Source organism: Carassius carassius, chromosome 48, assembly GCF_963082965.1.
Source record: "Carassius carassius chromosome 48, fCarCar2.1, whole genome shotgun sequence".
Lineage (NCBI taxonomy): Eukaryota > Metazoa > Chordata > Actinopteri > Cypriniformes > Cyprinidae > Carassius > Carassius carassius.
Window position 1 is genome coordinate 14,618,476 of NC_081802.1, and position 24,723 is coordinate 14,643,198.

At 38.1% G+C, this 24,723-nt stretch overlaps 1 protein-coding gene across 2 annotated transcripts; it reads left to right on the forward strand.

The window, feature by feature from the left end:
• Positions 1-1,387: 1,387 nt before the first annotated feature.
• Positions 1,388-23,932, forward strand: impg2b (interphotoreceptor matrix proteoglycan 2b). 2 transcript variants are annotated; one of them, XM_059543560.1, is made up of 15 exons: positions 1,388-2,966; positions 3,138-3,299; positions 3,432-3,490; positions 7,877-7,897; positions 9,141-9,394; positions 9,777-9,835; positions 11,338-11,605; positions 11,688-13,483; positions 14,033-14,252; positions 16,597-16,807; positions 16,879-17,067; positions 18,202-18,403; positions 20,217-20,296; positions 22,895-22,954; positions 23,065-23,932. In XM_059543560.1, exons 1-14 carry the CDS (start codon positions 1,407-1,409, stop codon positions 22,929-22,931), a joined length of 5,118 nt encoding a protein of 1,705 aa, XP_059399543.1. In that variant the 5' UTR covers positions 1,388-1,406; the 3' UTR covers positions 22,932-22,954; positions 23,065-23,932. The 2 variants fall into 2 exon arrangements, with proteins under 2 accessions (XP_059399543.1, XP_059399544.1); XM_059543561.1 differs by having other exon boundaries at positions 23,096-23,932.
• Positions 23,933-24,723: the final 791 nt, after the last annotated feature.

Genomic DNA, 24,723 nt, shown 5'->3' on the forward strand with positions numbered 1-24,723 from the left:
TCACAATTCATTCAAACCTCCTCTTATGACATACATTTACCTTTTCTGCCTCTTCCTCACTCTCTTTCTTTCTCTTTCCTCACCCAGTCAGTATTTTGGCTCCTAAGGCAGGAATAGATTCACATGACACCGCACCGCAGTCAACTACAGACCAAATCTTAATGACCACTATGGGTGCAGAGGTTCAGATGACAACTGGAATCACTCCTGAGCCTGATCGTATCACGGTCTTTGAGGACTTGACAGGGATAAGCACTAGTTCACCTAAAGAACTTACAAGTGTGGCCACTGTCAAACCTATTTCAAAACCTGAACTGGATGCTACTGACAGTCCCATCAAAATATTAAATTTTACCATTCAACAAGAAGATGCTGAAATAGTGTTAGAGTCTAAATTAATGACAACTGAGAGAACTCATGAGAAGTCTACTTCAAGAACGTATGATTTTGAGAATCCCACGACCTTCGAGGACTTGCTAGGAATAAGAACTTCTCCAACAGTAGTGGCCAGTAATGAGGCTGATGTTGTCTCAGAGTCTATATTATTGACCACTGATAGAACTCTAGAAGATTATACTTCAGAAAAAGAGGCTTCACCTCCACTAAGCACTAATACTCCTACGGTAATCATCAGCGAATTCACTGAAGAGCTTCATTCAGAATTAGAACTGGAGATAGGACAGGATGCTACTCAGGATCCGGTTAAGACAACAGGCGTCACTATTCAACATGAAAAGGTGGACATTGCCTCTGAGTCTACATTTATAACCACTGATAGAACTCCAGAAGATTCTACTTCAGGAAAATATGAGTATGTTATTCCCACATCCTTTGAAGACTCAATAGGGATCATCGCTATTTCGCCTACTGAGCTCACAAATGACGCCCCTGTGAAACAAGACGTTTCTGAGGGTCCTGTTAAAACAGCAGATGTCACCATTCCACATGAAGAGTTTGACATTGTCTCAGAGTCTACACTGTTGACCACCGATAGAAATCCAGAATATTCTACTTCAGGAAAATATGACTATGATATTCCCACATCTTTTAAGGACTCGCTAGGGCCAAGTACCATAACTCCTACAGAAATAACTAGTGAATCCACTGAAAATATTATTTCTTTAACTAAATTGGACATGGGGTATGGTGCTCCTAAAGGTCCTGTTAGATCAGTAGATGCTACAATTCAATATGCAGAAACTGATGTTGTGTCAGAGACTACATTGATGCCCATTGGTAGAACTCCAGTAGTTTCCACCTCGAGAAAGTACGAGACAGATCTTCCCACAATCCTTAAGGACTTGCCGGGAATAGGTACTAATGCTTCAGAGGCAGACACCAGAGAATCTACTGAAAATTTTATTTCAAATATTGAGGATTCTGTTGACGTCTCAGAAGATACAATTATGTCTCCTGACAGACCTCTGGTAGATTCTCCTACAGAAATATCTCCTGTTCAGAATGTCTTACCTGAGGAACCAGTGCAGACAACTCCTACAAAACTCAAAGAGGTTTTGCCTAATCCCCCCACAGAAGGGTTGCCAAAATCTCTGACAGATAAGGATGTTGTCGAAATCACATATATGACCACAGTGCCAGAAATTCTGTCACCCACTACACCTGTAAATACCTCACCTGATGCTGTATCAACGGAGGATGGATCCAAAGACATTGAAATTGTTACATTATATGGCAAAGATGAGGAGGAAGAGACACCCTACACTAAACCTACACCAGAGATGACAACAAATGAAGAACTACCGGATACCATGACAGAGAGTACTCCTGCAGTGTTTAAGGAATCACATGAGCCTATCAATGTCTCAACTGAGTTTGAAGATTATCATTCAGGTAAGGAAGAGGGCATTATAACTGAGTCCCCAGAAGTTGCTGAGGTCACAGCTGGAGAGACATCTAGATTTACACAGGAAACTGCAGAAGGTACTGAATCTGTGTTTACTGAGAAATGCATGCATGTTGATGAGGACTTAACTATCACTGTGAAACCTGGTGAGATGACAACAGAGGCAACACAAGTTGCTGGGGTTGAATTTGAAGACATTGGCACAGACAAAGTAACAGTTCATGAAAACACGCTTGAAGATTTTGTTGGAGGAACAAGTGAAGCTACCACTGAATTAAGTGATGTAACTGAAGCTTACATCTTAGAAGTATCATCTGAGGAAAGTTCTGAAGAAACTTCTACTAAGAGAAAAGAAACTACTAAGACCACAAGTCAGACCACAACTGCAATAACACCAGAGACCACGCTTGATACTTCTTTTAACATTGGTACCTCTGAAACTGACATTCTAGGGTTTGTAACTGAAGGCATGGAAGATGAGCTAGAAGACACAACTAAAATGGATGAAGGTGATGAGGAAACACTTTTTAAAGTTTTTGAAGGCACAATGCCAGATCTTACTATTAATGGGATGGAAAAAGATATGTTGACAACTGCCATAGACAAGGACATACATGAAGTTACAGAGCCACCCAAAATTCCAGAGGACATACATACAGTTGCAGTGGAAATCACACATGAAGTCACATATGGGCATGAGACCAGAGACTCCTTACCTGAGACTCCTAAAGTTGCAACAGAGACACCTAAAGTCATTACAGAAGCTGATGTCATAACAAAGAGAACTCATGTCATATCTCAAGTGCCCAAAGTTATACTGAAAACAAGTGGAGCCAACTCAGAGACACCTGAGGTCACATCTCAGACACCTTTGTCAATATCTGACCTTTCAAAGGTACCTGAGAGATTACCAGAAACACCTGAGATACACGTGGTCCATCCAGAACCTTCAGAGGACGATATCCCAACACCTATCTTGAAAGTGGAGGATATCACAGTTGTACTAAATGACTTGACAACTACTATTCAAAAGACTTTCTCCACCACATTACAAAACTTGCCACAGGACATTTCTAATGATATTTTAGATGAAAGCAGCAAGGTGAGCACATCAAATTTATTATAGACAAAATTATTTAACTTTAAAAAGACATTTGTGAATATATTTTTTAACTCAGAAATTGTGGGTTCCTCTTAAATGTTTCTTATTTATTATTATTATTATTATTATTATTATTTTTAAATTTATGTATTTATTTATTTTTGTATATAGATTGGAAATGAAGTTGATGACATTATGGTCCGACCAGCACGTCCTGTCGGTGATCATATTGTGGAGTTGAGTATTAAGATAAGAGGTGAAAGCTATGATGATGCTCTGAGAGATCCATCAAGTTACTACTATCAGTATATATCAGAACTGTTCATCGATAAGGTAAGTAGCATCTATACATTTATGTATTTGGCAAATAAAATAATTAAATTATTAGAATCCATAATGTCACACCCATCAGGAAATATATATACAGTACTGTACATTTATAGCATCTCTTTTCTTTTGTTGAAGATTGAAGAAGTTTTTAAAAGGCTCCCAGGTTTTAAGAAAATACTTGTCCTTGAATTCAGGTATGATTTTTATATTAATTTATAGTATTATTAGGGCCGGGTTAATGCGTTATTATTGTGTTAGAATGAGCTTTTATCAGAATGAGCTTTTATTGCCAGGTATGTTTACACATACGAGGAATTTGTTTTCGTGACAGAAGCTCCGCAGTACAACAGAATGACAGCGACAGAACATAAAACACATAATAAAAGAATATAAAAATACAAAAAATACAAATAAGTAGACAAGGAATGACAATATACAAATTGACAATTGTAGGCAGGTATATTACAAAAATGCAGTTATGTATGTACATGTATATTATGTGCAAAATTTAAGAGTATACTAAGTATGTGTGTTAGATAAATTAAGTGTATGTGTATATAAATATAAAGTGTAGTGTGTTCAGTGTGTATCAGCTGTTCATAAGATGGATTGCCTGAGGGAAGAAACTGTTCCTGTGTCTGGTCGTTCTGGCGCTCAGTGCTCTGTAGCGTCAATCAAATGGCAACAGTTCAAAGAGGGAGTGTGCTGGATGTGAGGAGTCCAGAGTGATTTTAACAGCCCTTTTGCTCACTCTGGATAAGTACAGTTCTTGAATAGATGGGAGAGTTGAACCGATGATTCGCTCAGCAGTCCGGACTACCCTCTGTAGTCTTCTGAGGTCCGATTTAGAAGCTGAGCTGAACCAGACAGTTACTGAAGTGCAGAGGATGGATTCGATGATGGTGGAGTAGAACTGTTTCAGCAGATCCTGTGGCAGGTTAAACTTCCTCAGCTGGCGAAGGAAGTACAACCTCTGCTGGGCCTTTTTCACAATGGAGTCAATGTGAATGTCCCACTTCAGGTCCTGAGAGATAGTGGTGCCCAGGAACCTGAATGACTCCACTGCAGTCACAGTGCTGTTCATGATGGTGAGTGCGGGGAGTGCAGGGGGGTTTCTCCTGAAGTCCACAGTCATCTCCACTGTTTTGAGCGTGTTAAGCTCCGGGTTGTTGAGAGTGCACCAGACAGCCAGCTCTTTAACCTCCCGTCTGTAAGCAGACTCGTCACCGTCCTGAATGAGGCCGATGAGTGTGGTGTCATCTGCAAACTTCAGGAGCTTGACAGAGGGGTCCTTAGATGTGCAGTCATTAGTGTACAGGGAGAAGAGCAGTGGGGAGAGAACACAGCCCTGGGGAGCTCCGGTGCTGATTGTACGGGTGCTGGATGTGTATTTTCCCAGCCTCACTAGCTGCTGCCTGTCTGTCAGGAAGCTGTTGATCCACTGACAGACGGAGGTGGGCACGGAGAGCTGAGTTAGTTTGGGCAGGAGGAGGTTTGGCATGATCGTATTAAAAGCCGAGCTGAAGTCCACAAACAGGATCCTCACATAGGTCCCCGGTCTGTCTAGGTGTTGCAGAACATAATGCAGTCCAATGTTTACTGCATCGTCCACAGACCTGTTTGCTCTGTAGGCAAACTGAAGAGGATCTAGCAAGGGTCCAGTGATGTCCTTCAGGTGGGCCAGCACCAGTTTTTCAAATGACTTCATGACTACAGACGTTAGAGCCACAGGCCTGTAGTCATTTAGTCCTGTAATTTTGGATTTCTTTGGGATGGGGATGATGGTGGAGCGTTTGAAGCATGAAGGGACTTCGCACAGCTCCAGCGATCTGTTGAAGATCTTTGTGAAGATGGGGGCCAGCTGGTCAGCACAGGATTTCAGACAGGCTGGTGTAACACAATCTGGGCCTGGTGCTTTTTTCCTTTTCTGCTTCCGGAAGACCTGGCGCACCGCATCCTCGCTGATCTGTATTGCAGGTGTGGGGGAGAAGGGTATGCAGGAGGTGTGAATGGTGAGAGTGCTTGATTGGAGAGGTGTTCAGGATGGGTTGCAGGAGCTGTTAATGGTGTGAACGGTTGTTTGGAGAGGCATTCAGGGTTGGTTGCAGGAGTTGTTATTGGTGTGAACGGTTGTGTGGAGAGGTGTTCAGGGCAGGTGATGGGTGTTCTTTCAAACCTGCAGTAAAACTCGTTCAGATCGTCTGCCAGTCGTTGATTTTCCACAGTGCTGGGGGGTGGTGTCTTGTAATTGGTGATCTTCTTTAGACTTTTCCACACTGATGCTGAGTCGTTTGAAGTGAACTGAGTCCTTATTTTTTCAGAATAATTCCTCTTTGCCACTCTGATCTCCTTTTCCAGTGTGTATTTAGCCTGTTTATACAAGACATTGTCCCCCTTCCTGTAAGCATCTTCTTTGGCCTGACGGAGCTGTCTGAGTTTTGCAGTGAACCACGGTTTGTCATTGTTGTAATTTAGTTGAGTCTTGGTAGGAATACACATATCCTCACAGAAACTGATATATGATGTTACGGTCTCTGTGAGTTCGTCCAGATCGGTGGCAGCAGCTTCAAAAACACTCCAATCAGTGAGGTCAAAACAAGATTGTAAATCCTGCTCTGCTTCATTAGTCCATCTTTTTACGGTCCTTAATACAGGTTTAGCTGATTTTAGTTTCTGCCTGTAGGTCGGTATAAGATGAACCAGAAGGTGATCAGAACGTCCCAAAGCTGCTTGTGGAACAGAGTGATATGCATCCTTTATTGTGGTGTAACAGTGATCCAATATATTACTGTCTCTGGTGGGACATGTAACATGCTGTCTGTATTTTGGCAGTTCACGGGAGAGATTGGCTTTATTAAAGTCCCCGAGAATGATTAAAACAGAGTCCGGGTGTTGTTGTTCTATCTCTGTGATGTGCTCAGCGAGTTTCTGTAAAGCCAGACTTACTTGCGCTTGCGGAGGGATGTAAACACTAACCAGAATGAGCGAGTGAAACTCCCGCGGCGAATAGAACGGCTTGCAGTTGACAAACTGCATTTCTAGATCAGGACAGCACATCTTCTTTAACACAATTACATCTGTACACCACCGTTCATTGATGTAAAAGCATGTCCCGCCGCCGCACGATTTCCCCGTTGATTCTGCGTCGCGATCCGCTCTAAACAGCTGAAAGCCCGGCAGATGGAGCGCGCTGTCCGGTATGGCGTCATTCAGCCAGGTTTCCGTGAAACACAGAGCAGCAGAGTGTGTGAAATCCTTATTTGTCCGAGAAAGCAGAAGGAGTTCGTCCGTTTTGTTGGGTAGAGAGCGTAGATTTGCCAGATGGATGCTAGGCAACGGCGTTCGAAATCCGCGCTTCCTGAGTCTGACGAGCGTGCCAGCTCGCTTTCCCCGCCTGCGCGTCCTGAAGCGTTTGATCAGCGCTGCTGCTCCTCCGATAACAATATTCAGTAAAACGTCTGAATAATTGAAATCAGGGAAAAACATCTTGTGGTGCGTTCTGCCGAATGTTCAGCAGTTCATCCCTGGTGAAACTGATTGCAGGAATATAACTAAAGACAGGACAAACTAACAAAAAGACAAAAACATATGCAGAGCACGTCACGGAGGCAGCCATCCTGTACCGGCGCCAAGTCGGCTCTAATCGCATTAATTAATTAATGCCGACAATTATATTTATTGCGCATTAACGCAGTTTATTATTATTAAAGTATGTTGCTCACTGGCTCTGAATATACATAAGGCTGATTTATACTTCTGCATCTGACCTATGCCGCAGCCTTTACGCTGTAGGCTATGCAACAGTTTTCATTTATACTTCTGCGTTGTTGTCCACGTCGACGTGCAGTACACATGCAGATCGCTAGTCTGCAGTGTCCATGGGCATGTTGCTTGTTCTTGCGGACCAGAACAGGGGTTTTAGTAGACCAATTCTTGCTCCAATTCGTGTTCGGGCACGGTTAAGATTGCCTAGTGTGAGTGCATGCTCCCATCCACACCCACATCAAGTCTTGTCCCATGGCGCACTTTGCATTGGGTCCCGTGATAGTGCAGGTCTCTACTCGGAAAGTGCCTGTTATAATGTTATTTTTTCGAGGCTCTGAACTCTGAGCATAAATTGTTTTTGTATAACAAACTATAAAACATTTTCTATAAAAAAGTGAATGACCTGACAGTGGCAAATAGCTTTGGTTTTATATTTAATTTGATTAAATTAATGTTTAAGTTGAAATTTACAATAAATATTTTAGCTGTTACTATCTAAAAGGAATACTGCTGTAAAAAAAACAAAAGAAAAAAAAAAAACTACCTTATTTGTTTAAAGGGTTTGCAAACCAAATGTTACTGCACTTTTGTTCATATAGTAGTACAAGTTTGCAATAAACTACTTTCGAATTCATTATTTAATTTTGTGCATAATGAGATTTATCGCGATTAATCGCGTTTAGAAATTGTCATCTTTGCCCAGCACTAATGATTTTCATGCAAGCAATAGCAAATATATATATATATATATATAGTCTGTGTGTGTTGTTTTATTAATATCATAATTATTATTTTTTCTTTATAAAATATCTCAGGCCACAGAAGGACATTGAAGGGTAAGTATCCTAACTTTAATTTAGCTCGAATTCTGGGTCTAAATGCATTGCCATTAAAAGTCACAGTTAATCACATCTCAAAATGAAGAAAACAGATATTAATGCCATTTGGGCTATCACTACTAATATTTCTGCAATGTTTCACCCAGGCCTGATAAATCCATCTCCCCACCCTGCCATATCACACAGCTGCGTAACCCATATCTTCTCCAAACATCTAATGAGAAATTCATGTGCCTGAATTTTCCCTACCATATGTAGTGTTTTATAGAGCATTGCTCTGAAATTGATTTCACAATGTTTTCTTGATAAGGTTATGTGCTTGCTGCCTCATTAGTCTTGTGAAATCAATTGATTGAAAGGGTTGTCACACTTGTCTTGGTGTGGCATATGTGTGTGTGTGCGTGTCAGTGGGGTATTTTGTCTGGCCAGTCACCACCTTAAGTGGGATAAGTGCTAAACGCATGCCCAGTTGTTAATCATGATGGGATTAAATGCTAAATGTTCTTTGCTCTCAAATGTCATTGTGGCAATGTTTCCCAAGGCCTTGGTTAAACAGCTAAAGTCAGTTCATTAGCATTTCTGGTGTGCCAAAGGATTGAATCCTGTTGTATATTTTGTCTGTCATAGGAGACACAATTGATCTGGTCATGAACGCACTAGGATTTTTTTTTACCCTCTTAGAAAAATATGTTGCAAAAGAAAAAAAAGAAAAAAACAGGTTAAATCATTGTCTTTTAGCCTATTCATGCAGATTAAGCTGTTTTGATGATTTTAGAGAAATTTAGAGGTAACCAGCATGTTTCTGCTGGCTAGACATGGAGGCCAGGTGGCTGATGAGTTAAACCAGCTTAACCAGGAGGCCAACCAGACAAACGTGGTTGTGCTAGAAGAACAACTACACCTTAATCCATCTAAAACCACCAAGCCTCCTTAGGCCATTTATTGAAAGCTTTACTACTCAGAATTTATTTTAATGTACAACTGGGCATTTGAATTAAACAAAGTTGAATTGTAAACAAAGTTGATCAAACACTATGATCAAATATGAAAAACTGACAAAATAGATGGCAGGCTCCAACATGACAAACTCCTGCAGTACTGAAGGTGAAGCTCCAGTCTTGAGGCCAGTTTATACAGCCAGTAAGGCCTTTGATGAAGCATTTAATTATTAATATCCTTATTGTTTATTTATTTATTTATTTTTACTGCAAAGAGTCATTGTTTTCTTTGCATTCCTCAGTGGCCTGGCAGTGGTGGTGCACTATGCTGTGGTTCTTGAGGGCGATGGTGTGGGCATAAGTAATGAGACCATGGATTACATAAACCTACATTCCAACATGGTTGAGAACTCCTTCACAGATCCCGATGAGCTACCTACTGTTGTCTACACCATCACTGACTTCCGAAACTACATCACCGAAGCCCTCCACAGGGAGAATTTCATCAGAAACACCACTCTGGAAGTGGACCCTGATTCTTTACAACTGGAAAATGGTAGGACATTGTGAGGTAGAGACACATTGCGGCTCCATTATAGGGAACCCAAGAAATCAGGGTGTTGAGCCGAGTGCTTCGTACGGAAGTTTCATAGAGACATTCGGGTTCAAGTTTGTGTTCTGTCACAGTGGTATATTGTAAATTGTAAAAAATGCAGTGTGTTGACAATGTTGGTATATCCTCTTACACTGCTTGGCAGTATACAGTTTTAACAGAAGCATGGAGGCTTCAGGGTTCTTATCTTTGGTTTTGGCAGACTAATCTGGCAGCCCTCAGAGCCAGTCTCTCTTGAAGAAATGCCAGCATGGGTATGAATGAACTGTGCTTGAGCAGTTTTAAGTATAATTTGATATGATTTGTCTTTGTTTTGGCTTCATAGTAGAGACATTGCTGCCTTCCAAACCAACCAGCAGAGCGCTTGACTCCAGTGACATGATGGTGAGTTAATGGTCATTGGTAGGACTTCCCAGTAAACGGGTAACCACGACTGTCCAGTCTAGAATCCCTATCCAGAGCTGCAGTTAAGGATTTAGGTGTTTTTCACCTGATTGGAGTGCAATCACTTAAAGTGTGAATGTGAATCCTTCCAAAGCTGTTAAATGAAATATGAGTCACATTAATGGCAATCACATGTAGGTTTATGTTGTTACACGATAAGAAAGATTACCTTGCACGTAAAATTGGTTTTAATGGCATGCCATTAAAAAAAGAATATAGCATAGCTTTGGGATAATACGACAGGTCTGTAAAACTATTCAAGTCAATTTTCCAGCTCAAGTATTCTCTAGACACAAGTAAGCATACTATTTTATGAAAATTGTTTTGCTCAGGCATTATGAAATATTGAAAATAATCTGTTTTTAATCTCAGTATGACATATATTTATTCCAGAGGTCAGGCAGCTTTCTTCACAGTCTGTAGTTTAATTAGAAATACACATTGGATACCAAACATATAATTAATCTAAGAATTTACTCTCAATTTTTCCTTTTACATTTGACAAAACTGGCACTTTTCTTAATACCATAATTAAGTAGATTTACTGTCTTGTTTTGCACTATGTCCATGTCTGTATCTGGAAACATGTGTTCTCTCTCAGGCAATAGTATGCTTGCCTCAAAGCATACAAGTTAGTTACTTAAAGTTGATGTGAGAAGTTGACGCTTTATCTGATCTGCCCTGTTTAAGATGGATGTTTGTTTGTGTGATCAGCTAGCTGTTGATGCAAATTATAACGATTAGAGTGCATAAAACTAGTTCTATGGGAAAATTGGTCTAGCCTTTTGTTCTGTATTAAATGGTCAGTGGACCTAGTTAAAAAAAAAACGAGCATAGCTAATTTCTGTGTAAAGTGTTTGTTAAACTATTCTTATGTAAATTGTCACACTTGATTAAAAGTGACAGTTTATGTAAGAATAGTTTTACAAATGATTTACACAGAAAGTCGTGCTGCTCGTGTTTCATGAATGAGGCCAGTGTGTGCAACTGACGTTGATCTAGTTTCAGTAGCACCTCACTATAATACTTGCATAAAAATAAAATGGTGTGAATAACTCATGAATGTATTTACATCCAGTTGTTATATATACAACACGACATATTGCAAATCTGAATGAAGGTTAAATGTTAATATCTGGTGCATGAACAGCTAAAAACTGTCTTCTGGTCAAATATGCATTAGTCAATACCCCATCTAGGACCAGAATGTCTATGCAATATTTCCACTGACATTTCTCTGGAAAAAGTTTTAGGAAAATTTATTCCACTTACACCATAAATGTACTTCGTTTGATGGTCAAACAGTTAGACATAATTTTAACAGCTGAAACATTAGGGCATTCAGTGGACATTGTCCTTAGTATGGGAAGTTACAATGTATTTTGGTTTATCTTTTTGTCAGCAACATTTATGTAGACTTACCTTAAATATATTTGTCCTAGGATAATGTTCTTGCTTCTGAGAAACCACCAGATGTTACCAGGCAGGAATTATCCAACAATGACATCTTCATTACAAATCATGACTTCCTTGACCACATTCACATGACAGATCCTTGGATGGAAGGACAGAGTGAGGACACAAATGATGTAATCATCTTTGAAGAAAGTGACACTCTATCTCACACAGATGTTTCTTTGAAGAACTTTGACACTGAGCTTTCCTCTAAAGTTGAAACATCAAACAGTGCACCTGCTCCTGGTACAGAGAGTGAGTCTACTGTAATCTCTCCTGTATTATTTCCAACCTAAAGGCAGTAATACGGTTCTAAAATCCTGTGTTCTTGTTTCAGATGATGGTATTCTTGAAGAGGAGGGATTCTTACAGACTGCAACTACAGTCAGTCCTATCACAGGCACGATAGCTGTAGTTGCCTTACCTACGGAATCACTTCACAAGTTGGAAGAGACCTCAGTTTCTAATGTGGAACCTCCTGATGTAGAGTTGACTACTCAGAGTGACTTGATAGACCTGGGTTCAGGCTCAGGTTTCTCTGGAGACCATATAGGTCCTGACATTTGGCCTTGGGAGTCAGGAACACCAGAAGAAATCTTGAAGGAAGGTGAGGTACACCAACCTCAGGATGCTCAGGAATCTACAGTGGAACAGCTTGAGCATCCCCACCAAGATCTGACACCCGAGGAGCCATTCTTGGACAGGGTTCTTGTGACACAAGACATAAGTACTAATCCTCACTACACAACAACTGACCAAGCTCCGGTTTTTTGGACTATGGAGACATTGACTGTGGAGCTTTCTATGCAGACCCAAGTAGCTCCTGAACAATATGATGACTATATTCCAGATGAATCTACCACTATGGTTACACATGTGACCAGTCAACCCTTACTTTATGTCTATAATTCAGCAGAAACCCAAGATGTGGATGGATCAAAAAGTCCTGATACAATCAGTTCACCTGTTGATAAGGACTATACAGAACGACTTGTTACACCCACTGTGATCCCACCAAGCACAGCAGTGGACATGGATGACCAAACTACTTCATCTGAAAACAATCAGAGTCAGGGAACACTGGCCTCCACAACAAAGTCAAATGAGATGCCTTCAACCACCCAATTACCTGTAATCCTAGAAATTGATACAGTTTTTTTGGAAGGTCCTACCACTTATTCAGAAGCTGTTGAGCATCCTGTAACCCAAGGTATCACAGAGTTACCTGCACTCTTATTGACAGAGGCAGAAGGGTCAGATGAAGAAGTCAATATTCTAGATGAGGAAATGGAAGACATCAAGCTTATGCCCACAGAAAGCCCAGTAACTGAACTTTCAGAAGAGGATTTAGCTGGGGATGAGATATTGGTCGCAACAATAGACCCAACAACAATAGCTACTGAGGAACCGAGTTTGGATCATTCAGCTTCCCTGTCTCCCGAGAAGGACTCTCCGTTCACTCGGATATCACATTCATCAGTAGAAGATGAACCATTGCCAGAATCAACCACAGAACCTCTACCTACCCAATCATCTACTCATCTGATGACAGCAGAGACTCCAACTGATGTGATACACACTGATATTGCAACTGTTGCAAAGGAGACTGTTTTATCAGAGAATGCTGAAGACGGAGTCTCAACTATAATATTTCAGTCATCCACAATGTCTGTCATTCCAGATGTTTCAGATCATTCAGAGTCCCTTAGTTCCACCACTGTACCATCATTTTATCAGCCAACATTCAAATCTACCAATCAGATAATTTCAGATGACTCTGTACAAGAGCACACAGTAGGATCAAGCCCTGACATCACAGGCCTCATTCTTCCTAGAAAACCAGTGAACTCTGACAGTACTACTTTGAAAGTTCCTGTTCCAGTAAATCCCAGCGTAAAAGAGTTTGATGTTTCATTTGACATATTCCCATTTGATGGGCCAAACCATGATGAAGACAAAGGTAGCGGATTTGCTCGTGGGGCTGACTTGGCAAGTATTGCCTTGCCAGCCAGTCCTGGAAGGGCGTTAATAGTGTTTTTCAGCCTCAGGGTCACCAACATGATGTTTTCTGAAGATCTGTTCAACAAGAGCTCTACCGAATACAAGGCTCTTGAGCAGCAATTTATGGAGCTGGTAAGATATATTTGTCAAATGCATTCTTACTGTGTTCTACTTTATGGAAAGCAACACATCAGTAAGAAGGCCATAAGTTATTAATCAAAACTATTTTTAAACATGTTCTTAGGCAGTAATTGAGCTTTAGGAACTCAAAGGGATGTTAGACAGAATGTTTGGGACTGATCACATTAATTTAACTTTTTTTCATACAATAGTAGTGATTGGTGACTGGTGGAATATTTGTGTTCCATGAAAATCTTCAATGATGACAAAATTTTCATTTTGGGGTAAACAATTCAATACAGCATATTCTAAAGTTTCACAGAAGACACAATCAGTTTATATTTGTTGATGTTTGTTGTTGTAGAACATTTGTTTGTTAGGAGCTTTGCATACTATCCGTTAACTCCATTAGCAGCTGTCTTTATGAACACTAACTAATGAGATAATTGGAATGGAATTAGAATCTTCAGTCACCTTCTTGACTTCCATGAAGGTAACTAGGCATGTGTGGCTCTGTATTGCTGCTTATTGGAATATGCTTTAATTTTTTTTCCCCTCTAGCTCGTACCATATCTGCAGTCCAACCTCAGCAATTTCCAGAATTTAGAGATCTTGAACTTCAGGAATGGAAGCATTGTGGTGAACAGCAGGATGAAGTTTGGCAAGCCAGTTCCCAATGGTGTGACAACAGCAGTGTACCTTATCCTAGAAGACTTCTGCAATACTGCTTACCAAACTATGAATCTTGCAATAGACAAGTATTCATTGGATGTTGAATCAGGTAACTCAAAGGATTTACATATACACAAAAAAGAAAAAAAAGAAAAGAAAAAGAAAATAAAAGAAATTGGCTGATATAAAGACATTAATGCATTTTTTGGCATTGCCTGTGGCCAACAATATTCACTACAAATTATTTGATTCTTTAAGGGCAGAATGCCTGCCATATTATGCATTTTCTGCCATTTTTAAATCCTAGATTTACTACCATTAGTCACGTCTGGGATTTAGTACTATTTGTTGTAGATTATCACAGTTTGTGCACCACTTATTTGCTTCATTTGTCATACCTTCAGCCAAATTTGATGAGTAAATTTTTGTTTTGTTTTACGGTTTTGTGTATTTTCAGTGTGCTACACAGGGAGGCTATGTGACTCATATATGTTACAGGAGCTAGACTGATTGTCAAAAGAAACATTTCTTCAACTTATACCACTACTAAAAAGCTACTGAACAATTGTAATTGAACAGTCATTAAAATGGGCAAAATATATCCTAGACTTACTTAGTGATAAGAATATAGGAAATGTTAAGGAGACAGGTTTTTTTGCCTTTGCCAATATGAAAATAGCAATCCTAAAATTGTACCAGAAAGATGGATAACTACATTCACTGTGAATTTTGCTGGCGCACCTCTGAAACATTAGATCTCAAATGTTTTGAGCAATATTAAGCAGGCTTCTTCTGTGCTAGAGGACACAAGGTTAGGGTTTTACAGTCTTGACTTTGGAAAACATTAGGCCTTGTTAGGATGAGTGATAAGAGATTGATTCTGTACTGGAGACAGATTAGAGGTGATTTATTCTAGAGAGACATGCAGAGCTCAATGCGTCAGGCAAGTGAGTCATATTTGTTTGCGTCCCTGTGTAAATTCTCTCTGAGCTCCTTTGTCAACACATCTCTAATGACCAAATGCTGATGCCTTTGAAATCAGAAAATTATCTTTGTTTTGATGCCAAATTTGTAATGAATTGTAATAATGCTTATATTATAGCAATTGCCGCAAATGCAAAAATAGTAAAATTTATAAACTGCCATCTAAACTTCTAACGTCATTGTATTCCATCTTGATTCTAGATGATGGTGCTCAGGTTTTAATATTTGTTTGGATTATTTAAAAAGAATATAAAAATGCAGTTCATATAAACAATGATTTGAATACAATTATGATGAGCATTTTAAATTTGATGAGTTTTAAATTTATGAGTGATTATTTTTTATATAAAGTTATAAGGATATAGAGTTGTAAACTGTCAGACTGGGGGTGGGCGTGAAGCATCATTAAAAAATGAAAATTTGGAAAAATCGTGAAACATTTGGAATAATATGAATAATTCATGCTTTATAGAAATGAAAACAAAAAAAGGGTACATTTCTATTAACTGACATGTGTTTTAAACTTATTTTGTCTTTGTTTAACACGTTTATGTTCTATTATACTTATTATCAGTGTTGGGGAAAGTTACTTTTAAAAGTAATGCATTACAATATTGCGTTATTAACACAAAAAAGTAACTAATTACATTAGTTACTTTTTATGGAAAGTAATACGTTAAGTTACTTTTTCGTTACATTCGCGTTACTTTTTAAATTTGAGCAGAGCTTATTATTATTATTATTATTTTTGAATATAAGAAGTCCTATTTAAAGCAAATTTAAAAGCCCTTTCACACCAAAAAGTGTAATGTATAAACCTCAGGATGAAGGAAAAGTAAATTCATGTCTGTACAGTAAAACACAGGAGAACAAGGTTCAACATTCTTCAGCAATAAAGACAACAACAAGCATAATTGTTAGTTTGTCTAAAATGATTTTTGCTTATTAGTATGGATGAACGGGATCATCAAAGGTCAGCAGCAAAGACATTAATAAAATGGGATTAGATACATTTGTGTTATTTAACATATTTAATTATTGTAGGTTTGTGTCATATTCTGAGTTTGCATTTCACAGTTTGAATTAATTATGATGAATACTAAATCAGTTTTTTGTTTGCTAGTGGGATGAATTAATTTACATTCACATTTAGTCTAGAACTACATCATGCTCACACAGCTCACACAGCTCACACAACGCCTCCGTACTTCCAATTTTTCCTAATATGGGGACAGGAGAATTGTCTGTCAACGAATGGGAAAACAAAGTAACTGGTGTTGCTTTAAAAAAAAAAAAAAATAACTCGAATATTTTCTTGAAAATTAAAAAGTAATGTGTTGCTTTACTAGTTAATTGAAAAAGTAATCTGATTACTTAACTAGCATTACTTGTAATGCATTGCCCCCAACACTGCTTATTATCTTTCTTTTTTTTGCTGTATTTATAATTTATCTTTTTCTTTCTGGTAGGTGACCAGGCTGATCCATGCAAGTTCCAAGCATGCAATGAGTTCTCCCAGTGTTTAGTCAACCGCTGGACAGGCGAGGCAGAGTGTGTTTGTAACGCTGGCTATTTTAGCGTGGACGGGCTTCCATGTCAGAGTATCTGTGACATACAGGAAGACTTCTGCCAGAATGATGGGAAATGTGACATCATACCTGGCAAGGGTGCCATATGCAGGTGTGTACTGTAAAAAATCTCCTAAAGCAACGATACGGCCAAAATTGAAATTCACTTACCTTTGATTTTAGGTGTCGAGTTGGTGAAAACTGGTGGTATCGAGGCGAACACTGTGAGGAGTATGTGTCAGAACCACTGGTGGTCGGCATCGCCATCGCCTCAGTCGCAGGGTTCCTCCTTGTGGCGTCGGGCATGATCTTTTTCCTCGCCAGAACTCTGCGAGACCAGTATGAAACGGATGATTCAGAAGACCCTTTACGGTACGGTACTCTTAATGCTCAACTCTTAATGATCATATTTTTTGGGGAAGAATTTAAGAAGCTTATGTCTTTCTTTAAATTTAAGAACAAGCAGAACTCCTTAGAGTACCACAGGTCTGCTAAATGGATCATTAATAAGTTCATTTGAACGACTTGAATGGTGCATGCGTGATGCCTAAATGGCATTTTTAAAGCATTATGTCAGTTTTTTTAATGAATGCTGTGAATACAAGAACTCTGAAATGTGATTTGGCCCCAGAAGACAAATCAGTGTTGCATATCTCAACTTGAATGACATTTGCTGTTTGCAAACAATCTCAGCTGTAATTGTGGTTGAAACCACTGTGTTCTGGAACATACATATGATGCGCACTGCAATATTTTACAGCCCAAACGTGCGTATTTTGTTTTTTACGACCTTGTTGCACAAATAAGCCGGAACACACAATATGTTCTCTTTGGTCGTTATGAAACAAATGCTGTTAAGCATGTGCAGGTTGAATCAATTATAATTTCTCAACAAGTTCTTCCTGTCCTAATTTTCATTTTGAACAAACAAATTTTATATCCAATACACACGTTACATCCATCAGCTCTAGATAACGTACATACACAATATTATAAAATACTTAATTTATTTTGCATTTAGACTTTGTCTTGTAAACTTAAACACAGCAGACTTAAACCTGTTTGTTTCACCAGCACCAGAGCAAACAGGGAAATCCTGGCAGACACACAATGACGTAACGTCTATGCAGGGGATCTATCAGTGATCATGATCAACAGGTTATAGAGGAATGAATGCCAGGATGACAGAACATTGAGCCGCTCTCACTCGGCCTGAGATAATCCACTCACTTTTTCCGTGGCTCCACCCTTGGGCAGATATAAATAGATGGGAGGATCTGCTACTTTTACAAACCCACGGCAAGGGCATGTTTGATTCCAGATACAACAAAAAGATTATTTCATTGCTAATTTCATTTGGTGACATGCAGAGACAATGGAAAGATGACATCATACAGGGAGCGAAACCTATTTTGGATGAGATTCAAACATGTCTTTCCAAAATATTAGTTTTTTCTGATGTAGCTGTCCAAAATCTGACTTTTAATTCCTGACGTTTTTCCACAGATATTCAGAGAACATGCCATCTCTAGAAAGAGCCACTAAGTACAATCCCATGTTTGAAAGTGAAGCTACTACAGGGTATAATAAATACTACCGCCGTTACCCAGATACCCCTGCGTACAGCACTGCCAGCGCTGAGGCCTCCACGGACTTCAGCAGCGAGGAAATACGACACATTTATGAGAACAGTGAACTTACGAAAGAGGTGTGTTTGTGTGCATGTTAATAGACCTTAGAAGACACACAATTAATTTGGACAAGAATCAAGGTTTTGTGGGGAAGAATTAAGACCACTTGATGTGGTATATTGTACCTGGTTGTTGATTGCTCAGTTGGCAAATTATAAAAAATACATCTTTCGGACCTAAAAAGACAACTTTCGAAAGTGGCAAGCGGCATCAATGCAGAACATCTTATGTCAAAAATAAAGCTAATATTAATGCAATTGATTTAACTGAGTATGAATTGAAATGAAAAAAAGTAAGCACTACCCCAAGCCTAACCATCAAATGGAGCTCAATTATTTTAAGGTGACGATATCATATGAATAAGTACTATATTATTTATATGAAAACATATGATTTTTATAAAAATTGTAAGCATGAGGGTCCACTCCAAAATGTAATGCCTGTTCACACCATGGGCAATAACTGTAAAGATAAAGATATAGTTCTAAAAATCTTTCTTAATATTAAAGTATGGCAAGTCCACACCACAGGCACAGAGAAACGCTATCGTTGGAATCGCTTTCAAAATGTTTTTTTTTTTCAGTTGATGAATGATGATAACTTTGACAGCCAATCAAAATCAATCCCACTATGATGAGCTCGAGAATTTAAAGTGCCAGACGACCGTGCGCTTGGAATGAACAGACGATATCATCCGGACACTAATATAGTTATCTTTATAGTTATCTTTCTTGGTGTGAACGGGCCTTTAACCGTCGAATGGGGGTAAGTAGATTGTACGAAGACGTTTGAATGTGATCATACAAATTAACATAAAAATGTCCACATACTAAACTGAACTGATAAGAAAGTGAATTGAGGTGGCAATTTTGTATAAAATTGTACAATTTTTTTTGTAAATTTGAAAAAATGGGAAGGTCTTACCCCTACACTTAACTATTAATTTGAATTTAAGTAGACTGCATGACAAATTTACAAATGAACATAAAAAAGCAAAAGAGTTACGAATTGCCATGAGAGAGTGTTGATAATTGCATGAATAATTAAGTGCTCAGTGTGTTTCTGCAAGTGGTCTGCACCATTACTTATTGTTTTAATGCTAAGAATATTCCTCAAAAACTTTCCTAAAAATACATGTCCTTCAGCTAAAGCACTGTTCCCCATGGCAATGAAAATGTCATATTCTGAAAGACTGATATATGGTCACAATGGGAAAATTCTGGCAATGCTGAACAATGGAGAATTGTCAAGCATGTTCTCATTGGGAAACAATACTTTATGGGTAGATAAATCATAATTTTATGTAATGGTCAGAACTGAATGCACTAAACTGTTTTTGAGGCGAAATGTCTTTTATTCACTTATTCCTGCAATCCATGAAACATGAAGTGGAGTGTTGATGGATGCAGAACTACTACTACTATAACAGTTATGCAATTATCTAAAATATGTAAAATGCAACAATATTTTTTACAGTGGATTTCATATTTTAAAAAATAATCTATCTATGTTTCTTTCTGTCTCTGTGTACGTGTTTATCTATATATTTATCATATATAACTTTCTGTCCTATCTAACTGTCATTAGTCATTCCATCTGTCTCTCTGTCTATTTGTCGGTCTTTTACTCTGGATAAAAATCAATCCCGTAAAAGTGCCACATAAAAGTGCCTATAATTAAAGAGATCCTTCATAAGATTCTGTGCTTCTTTGCTCTTGGTTTAAAGTGCCAAGTTGTAAGAAGTAAAAGGAGGACTGGGGCAGAGAGGTCAGCTCATTTGTTATGTAACTGTCTTCTTCTCTCTCTTCCACTTTCCCGCTGTCATGACAGGAAATCCAGGACCGCATTCGAATTATCGAGCTGTATGCCAAGGACCGCCAGTTTGCAAATTTTGTCCGACAGCACCAAGTGTAAGTGCAAGTTTAAGTGTTTGGTGATAATAAAACCAATGATAATAGACCTGACACACACCATCAGAATGTTTCCATATAACCTTAACTCAGTGGACAGCATCTGTGTGCATACTGTCGATGACCATGGAATATATATATATATATATATATATATATATATATATATTTTTTTTTTCATTTATGGATGTATAGTGACAGTCTATAGGGCAAGATATCTGTCCATGATAAAAAAAAATGTATATATATATATATATATATATATATATATATATATATATATAACATTTTCAATAACACATTTCTGCATGGATGAATTCCATTTTAAGAATTATATGAGCTGCACGCCTCCCTGGAATGTCTTGTCCCGTAGACTTATTGCAAGTGTGGTACTATAAACTCCATTTTTGTTTGTTTAAAAAAACTGAGAGAAAAGTCAGCATCAATTTACATGGTAACTGACTGCATATCACAGATGCTGCAGATAGAGCTTAACTTGTTTTGAACACAGCACTTTTGTTTAGCATGCACTGTGGATGCCAGTAAGAGGCTGAGCCGAATAACTACTAAATGCACCACTTACTGGAAAGCAAACTTCCCTTGTCCTTCAGTGAAGTATGACCTCAGCTGCACATAAACATAAATCCATCAATTCTATAGAACAGGGGTCAGCATCCATCCATCCACCCACCCACCCACCCGTCTGTCTGTCTGTCTGTCAATCTATCTATCTATCTATTTATCTATCTATCTCTTCAACTCCAAGTCAGTTCATCCATCCATTGTTCTATCATTCATCCATCCATCCATCCATCTCTGATCAACCACACCTATAGGATTGCTTGAATATTACTGCATTTTAGCCATTTTGAAACTCTGAAACCACATCATGTCAAAAAGATTGCTTTTTGAAAAAGTTTTTGTATTGCCACATTGGAAAATATGGGACACATAGTGCTCTGAAGTGTCATAAATGTTCACTGACTAGATCATATGAAGTTAAAATGTTTTAAGGCAGTTTTAAACACTCAAAGCTGGTGCCACTGCTCACATCCAGAAGCAATATTTAATACTAAACTGAAAATTATTTTCATGCCTTTGAAGGGCACAGATTTGTTTCTTTTGAATCACAAAGAATGTCTTTTCGAGACAGTCCATTTCTGGATATGAATTGAACTCTTTGTGCAGTGGTAGTTAATGTCTTCAAAAGAGCTCAATATTTTAAGCTACAATAGCAAGGCAAGAAAAATCCAGACAGAAGGCCCATTCGTGGGTGTTCTATATGTGCCAGGCTCTGTATAGAGTTCCAGAAAGGTGGAGAGTACCAGACTGAAAAATGAATGCTGGGGCTGAGTAATAGTTAACTGTCATACCAGCGGCGAGCACAGGGCAGATCACTCACTGGAGTTTGGAGCCAGGCCAAAACCTAGTGAGCTGCCTAAGTAGACATTTTAAGTCTTGGTAGGTGACCTCCTGATGCGAGGGCTGTTCCAATTGGTAGTCGACCTAAATTTGTTGCTGTATGTTCCTATTACCAAATTTATTTATATTGCCACAATTCTATGGTAGCAGATTTTTGGTGCATCATTAACAATGCTCCTGAAAACTGTGTACTGTACAGTATATAAATACACATAAAACATGTAATTTTTATTTTTAGTACTGTCCTGAGTAAGATATTTAACATAAAATATATATTAACATTTAGTTCACAAGAAGAAAAAAATAAATTAATAAAATAACCCCATTCAAAAATTTGGGAACCCTTGGTTCTTAATACCGTGTTGTTACCTGGATGATGTGAAAGTTACCTGGAAGTTTTTTTTTTTTTTTTTTTTTGTGATGGTTCTTCACGAGTCCCTTGATTGTTCTGAAATGTTAAACTGAGCACTGTATTTCAGATAAATCCTCCAGCTCCTGCAGATTTGTTCAGTTTTCCTGCATCTTTTGCATATTTGCACCCTTTCCAGCAGGGACTGTATGATTTTGAGATCCATCTTTTCACAATGAGGACAATTCAGGGACTCAAACACATTTTGTTGAAATATATATATATATTTTTTCCATTTAGTGCTGCCCTTCGAAAGCAACAGAAGATACTGTTATGTTTCCCGGAAGACAAATTAAGTACAATTCAAAGATCTTCAATTCAAAAAGTTTTCATCTACTTTACTTTAACTTTTATTTACCTGTAATTTAAAATAAGTGTATTTCTAAGCTAGTATCATGTTGATAGTCTAGCAACATGTTATTATGTTAAGTTTTCAATCGTTGAACATTAAGAATTTGCCCTTATTAAGTTCCATTTACTTAGTATGCCTTTTATTTAGGCATTAGACAGCAAGGCAGTTTGCTACATGTCTAAAAGCAAACCAAGAACATTCTATGGTTCTTAGAATCAAGCCTGGCAGAAAAGTTTCAGTTCAGAGTTCAATTCAAGCCATCAGTCAAGACAGTAATAGCTGATGTCCTTATTTGTTTAGTGTCACATTAAACAGACTGCTTTTCTCAAGCAGGAAAGGCTGTCATTGTGATGAATGAAGTTTTATTGGTTTGTGTTCATTTGTGTTCTTTTTATGTTGTATGTCTTCATTATAGGGCAATTGACACTAGACAAGAGAGCTCTTCCAATTAGTGATGCAACCAGCAAAACCTAAGGTACGTGTGATTCTTATTTTGCTTCTGCATTATATGCATTTCTGCATATAATGTTTTCAAATTATAAAACATATATACCAATGTAATTCTGGTCATCTTTTGCCCAACAGACACATGCCTTTTTTTCTTGAATGCAAGAAGAGGTCCTCTTCTGCCATGGTGGACTTTGATGGGAGATAGTTTGTGGAGATGTAAATGGACGTTTGATTTTATGTGCTTATGGATGAGTGTGCAACCATCACGATGATGGATTGACAGATAGTGATCTGATGTAGAAAAAATATGTATTTGTGATTATGTTTACTATTGTTACTGATGGCCTGAATTATTACTGCATTGTCAAGGCCATATTCATAAACACTTGTTAGTGACACATATCTGTATCAGCTGAACATACCAGATAATGCAAATATATATACGGACTTCATGTTGGTTCCTCTATTTTTTAATGGAAAACCTATATTTCATTCTTATGGTTTTGAATTTTCCAGTGCCTTCACTTTGATTGTTGCTTTTCGTTTTTATTTGCAATGCGGGACATAATTTCTTGTGACGTAAAATACTGACTGACTGAAGAGAGAACATTTGATAATAGTTATACTATTTTAATGAATACAGAGAAGAGTATTTCTATATCTATATTTACAACTTTAGTGTTTAGCCCTCATGGCTTTTTGTTATCGTTGTTGTTGTTGTTAAAACAGCTTATTGACTAAGAATTTTCCTTATACAAATTTGATTTTTAATTTTCAATGTTTCTTTTAGTAATGTGTTTTGTGTTTAGTGACTATCCTGAAGTAAATTTTTTCTACTTTTGTAAAACACTTGCCACACACAAGTTATTTAATCCAAAGTCAATGTCCACTATCATGACAGATTGTTCTATTTATGTATATTTTTAATATTGTTGATTTCCACGGTGATTTTCAAGGTGGTCACAGCACAAGTTCTATTTTATGAATAAAGAATAGTGCACAATGTTGTGATTTATTGTTTGATTTGCAATTTATCAACAAATTAATCATCTATCAACAAATGCCTTTGTACGCACCTGAAAGTACATGTACAGTACAAGTAACCTCAACTGAGTGCAATTTGCTTTACAAGTTAGATTATAACAGATTTTATTCGCAGTGAAGGTTCCGAGATTTAAATATCTTTTGTTAAGTAATTTGTTTGTAGGCATATTTTATTTTCTATGAAAAGCTCTTTCAGACACTGATTCTTTGTCAAATTAGCCTCTGTGCTGTTCAGGTACTCAATATAATATTGGCGTATTTGGCTAAACTCTTACACTGTCTACTATATTAACTAACTAATTTGAATCAGTGATGCTATCTACACTGGATGTAGCATGGCACATCAACTCCCTGCAATCTATTCATGACATATTGACACAAATTTCAAATGATTTTCACTGGTCGCTTTGTCGCGTCCAGTGTAGACAGACTTCAGCTGTTGCGGCACGGCGTGGTGTAGACACGGTGTTACCGCTACTAGGATTCTGACAGAAGTTTATATATAATGACAAGTTGCCATAAATATACTTGGTCATGCTGAAGGAGATGGCTATTAACTAATTTGTCATTTAACTGATGCTTATCCAATGGCATAAATCCAAAGTCCTATTCTGAAGCAGTCTTAACCTCAGGCGACATAACCACAGATTCCCCACAGGTTAGGTAATTGGATTTATGAAAGCTACTAGTGGTTCACTATACCTTTACCACCTCCTGCTAGGCTATTTACTAATTACTAATTTGTAATTT

Coding starts and splice junctions, on each gene's coding strand:
- impg2b (XM_059543560.1), top strand. CDS start 1,407: ATGTCTCCTGACAGACCTCTGGTAGATTCTCCTACAGAAATATCTCCT. Junction 7,898..9,140: donor CCACAGAAGGACATTGAAGG/GTAAGTATCCTA, acceptor TGCATTCCTCAG/TGGCCTGGCAGTGGTGGTGC. Junction 18,404..20,216: donor ACAGTGAACTTACGAAAGAG/GTGTGTTTGTGT, acceptor CTGTCATGACAG/GAAATCCAGGACCGCATTCG.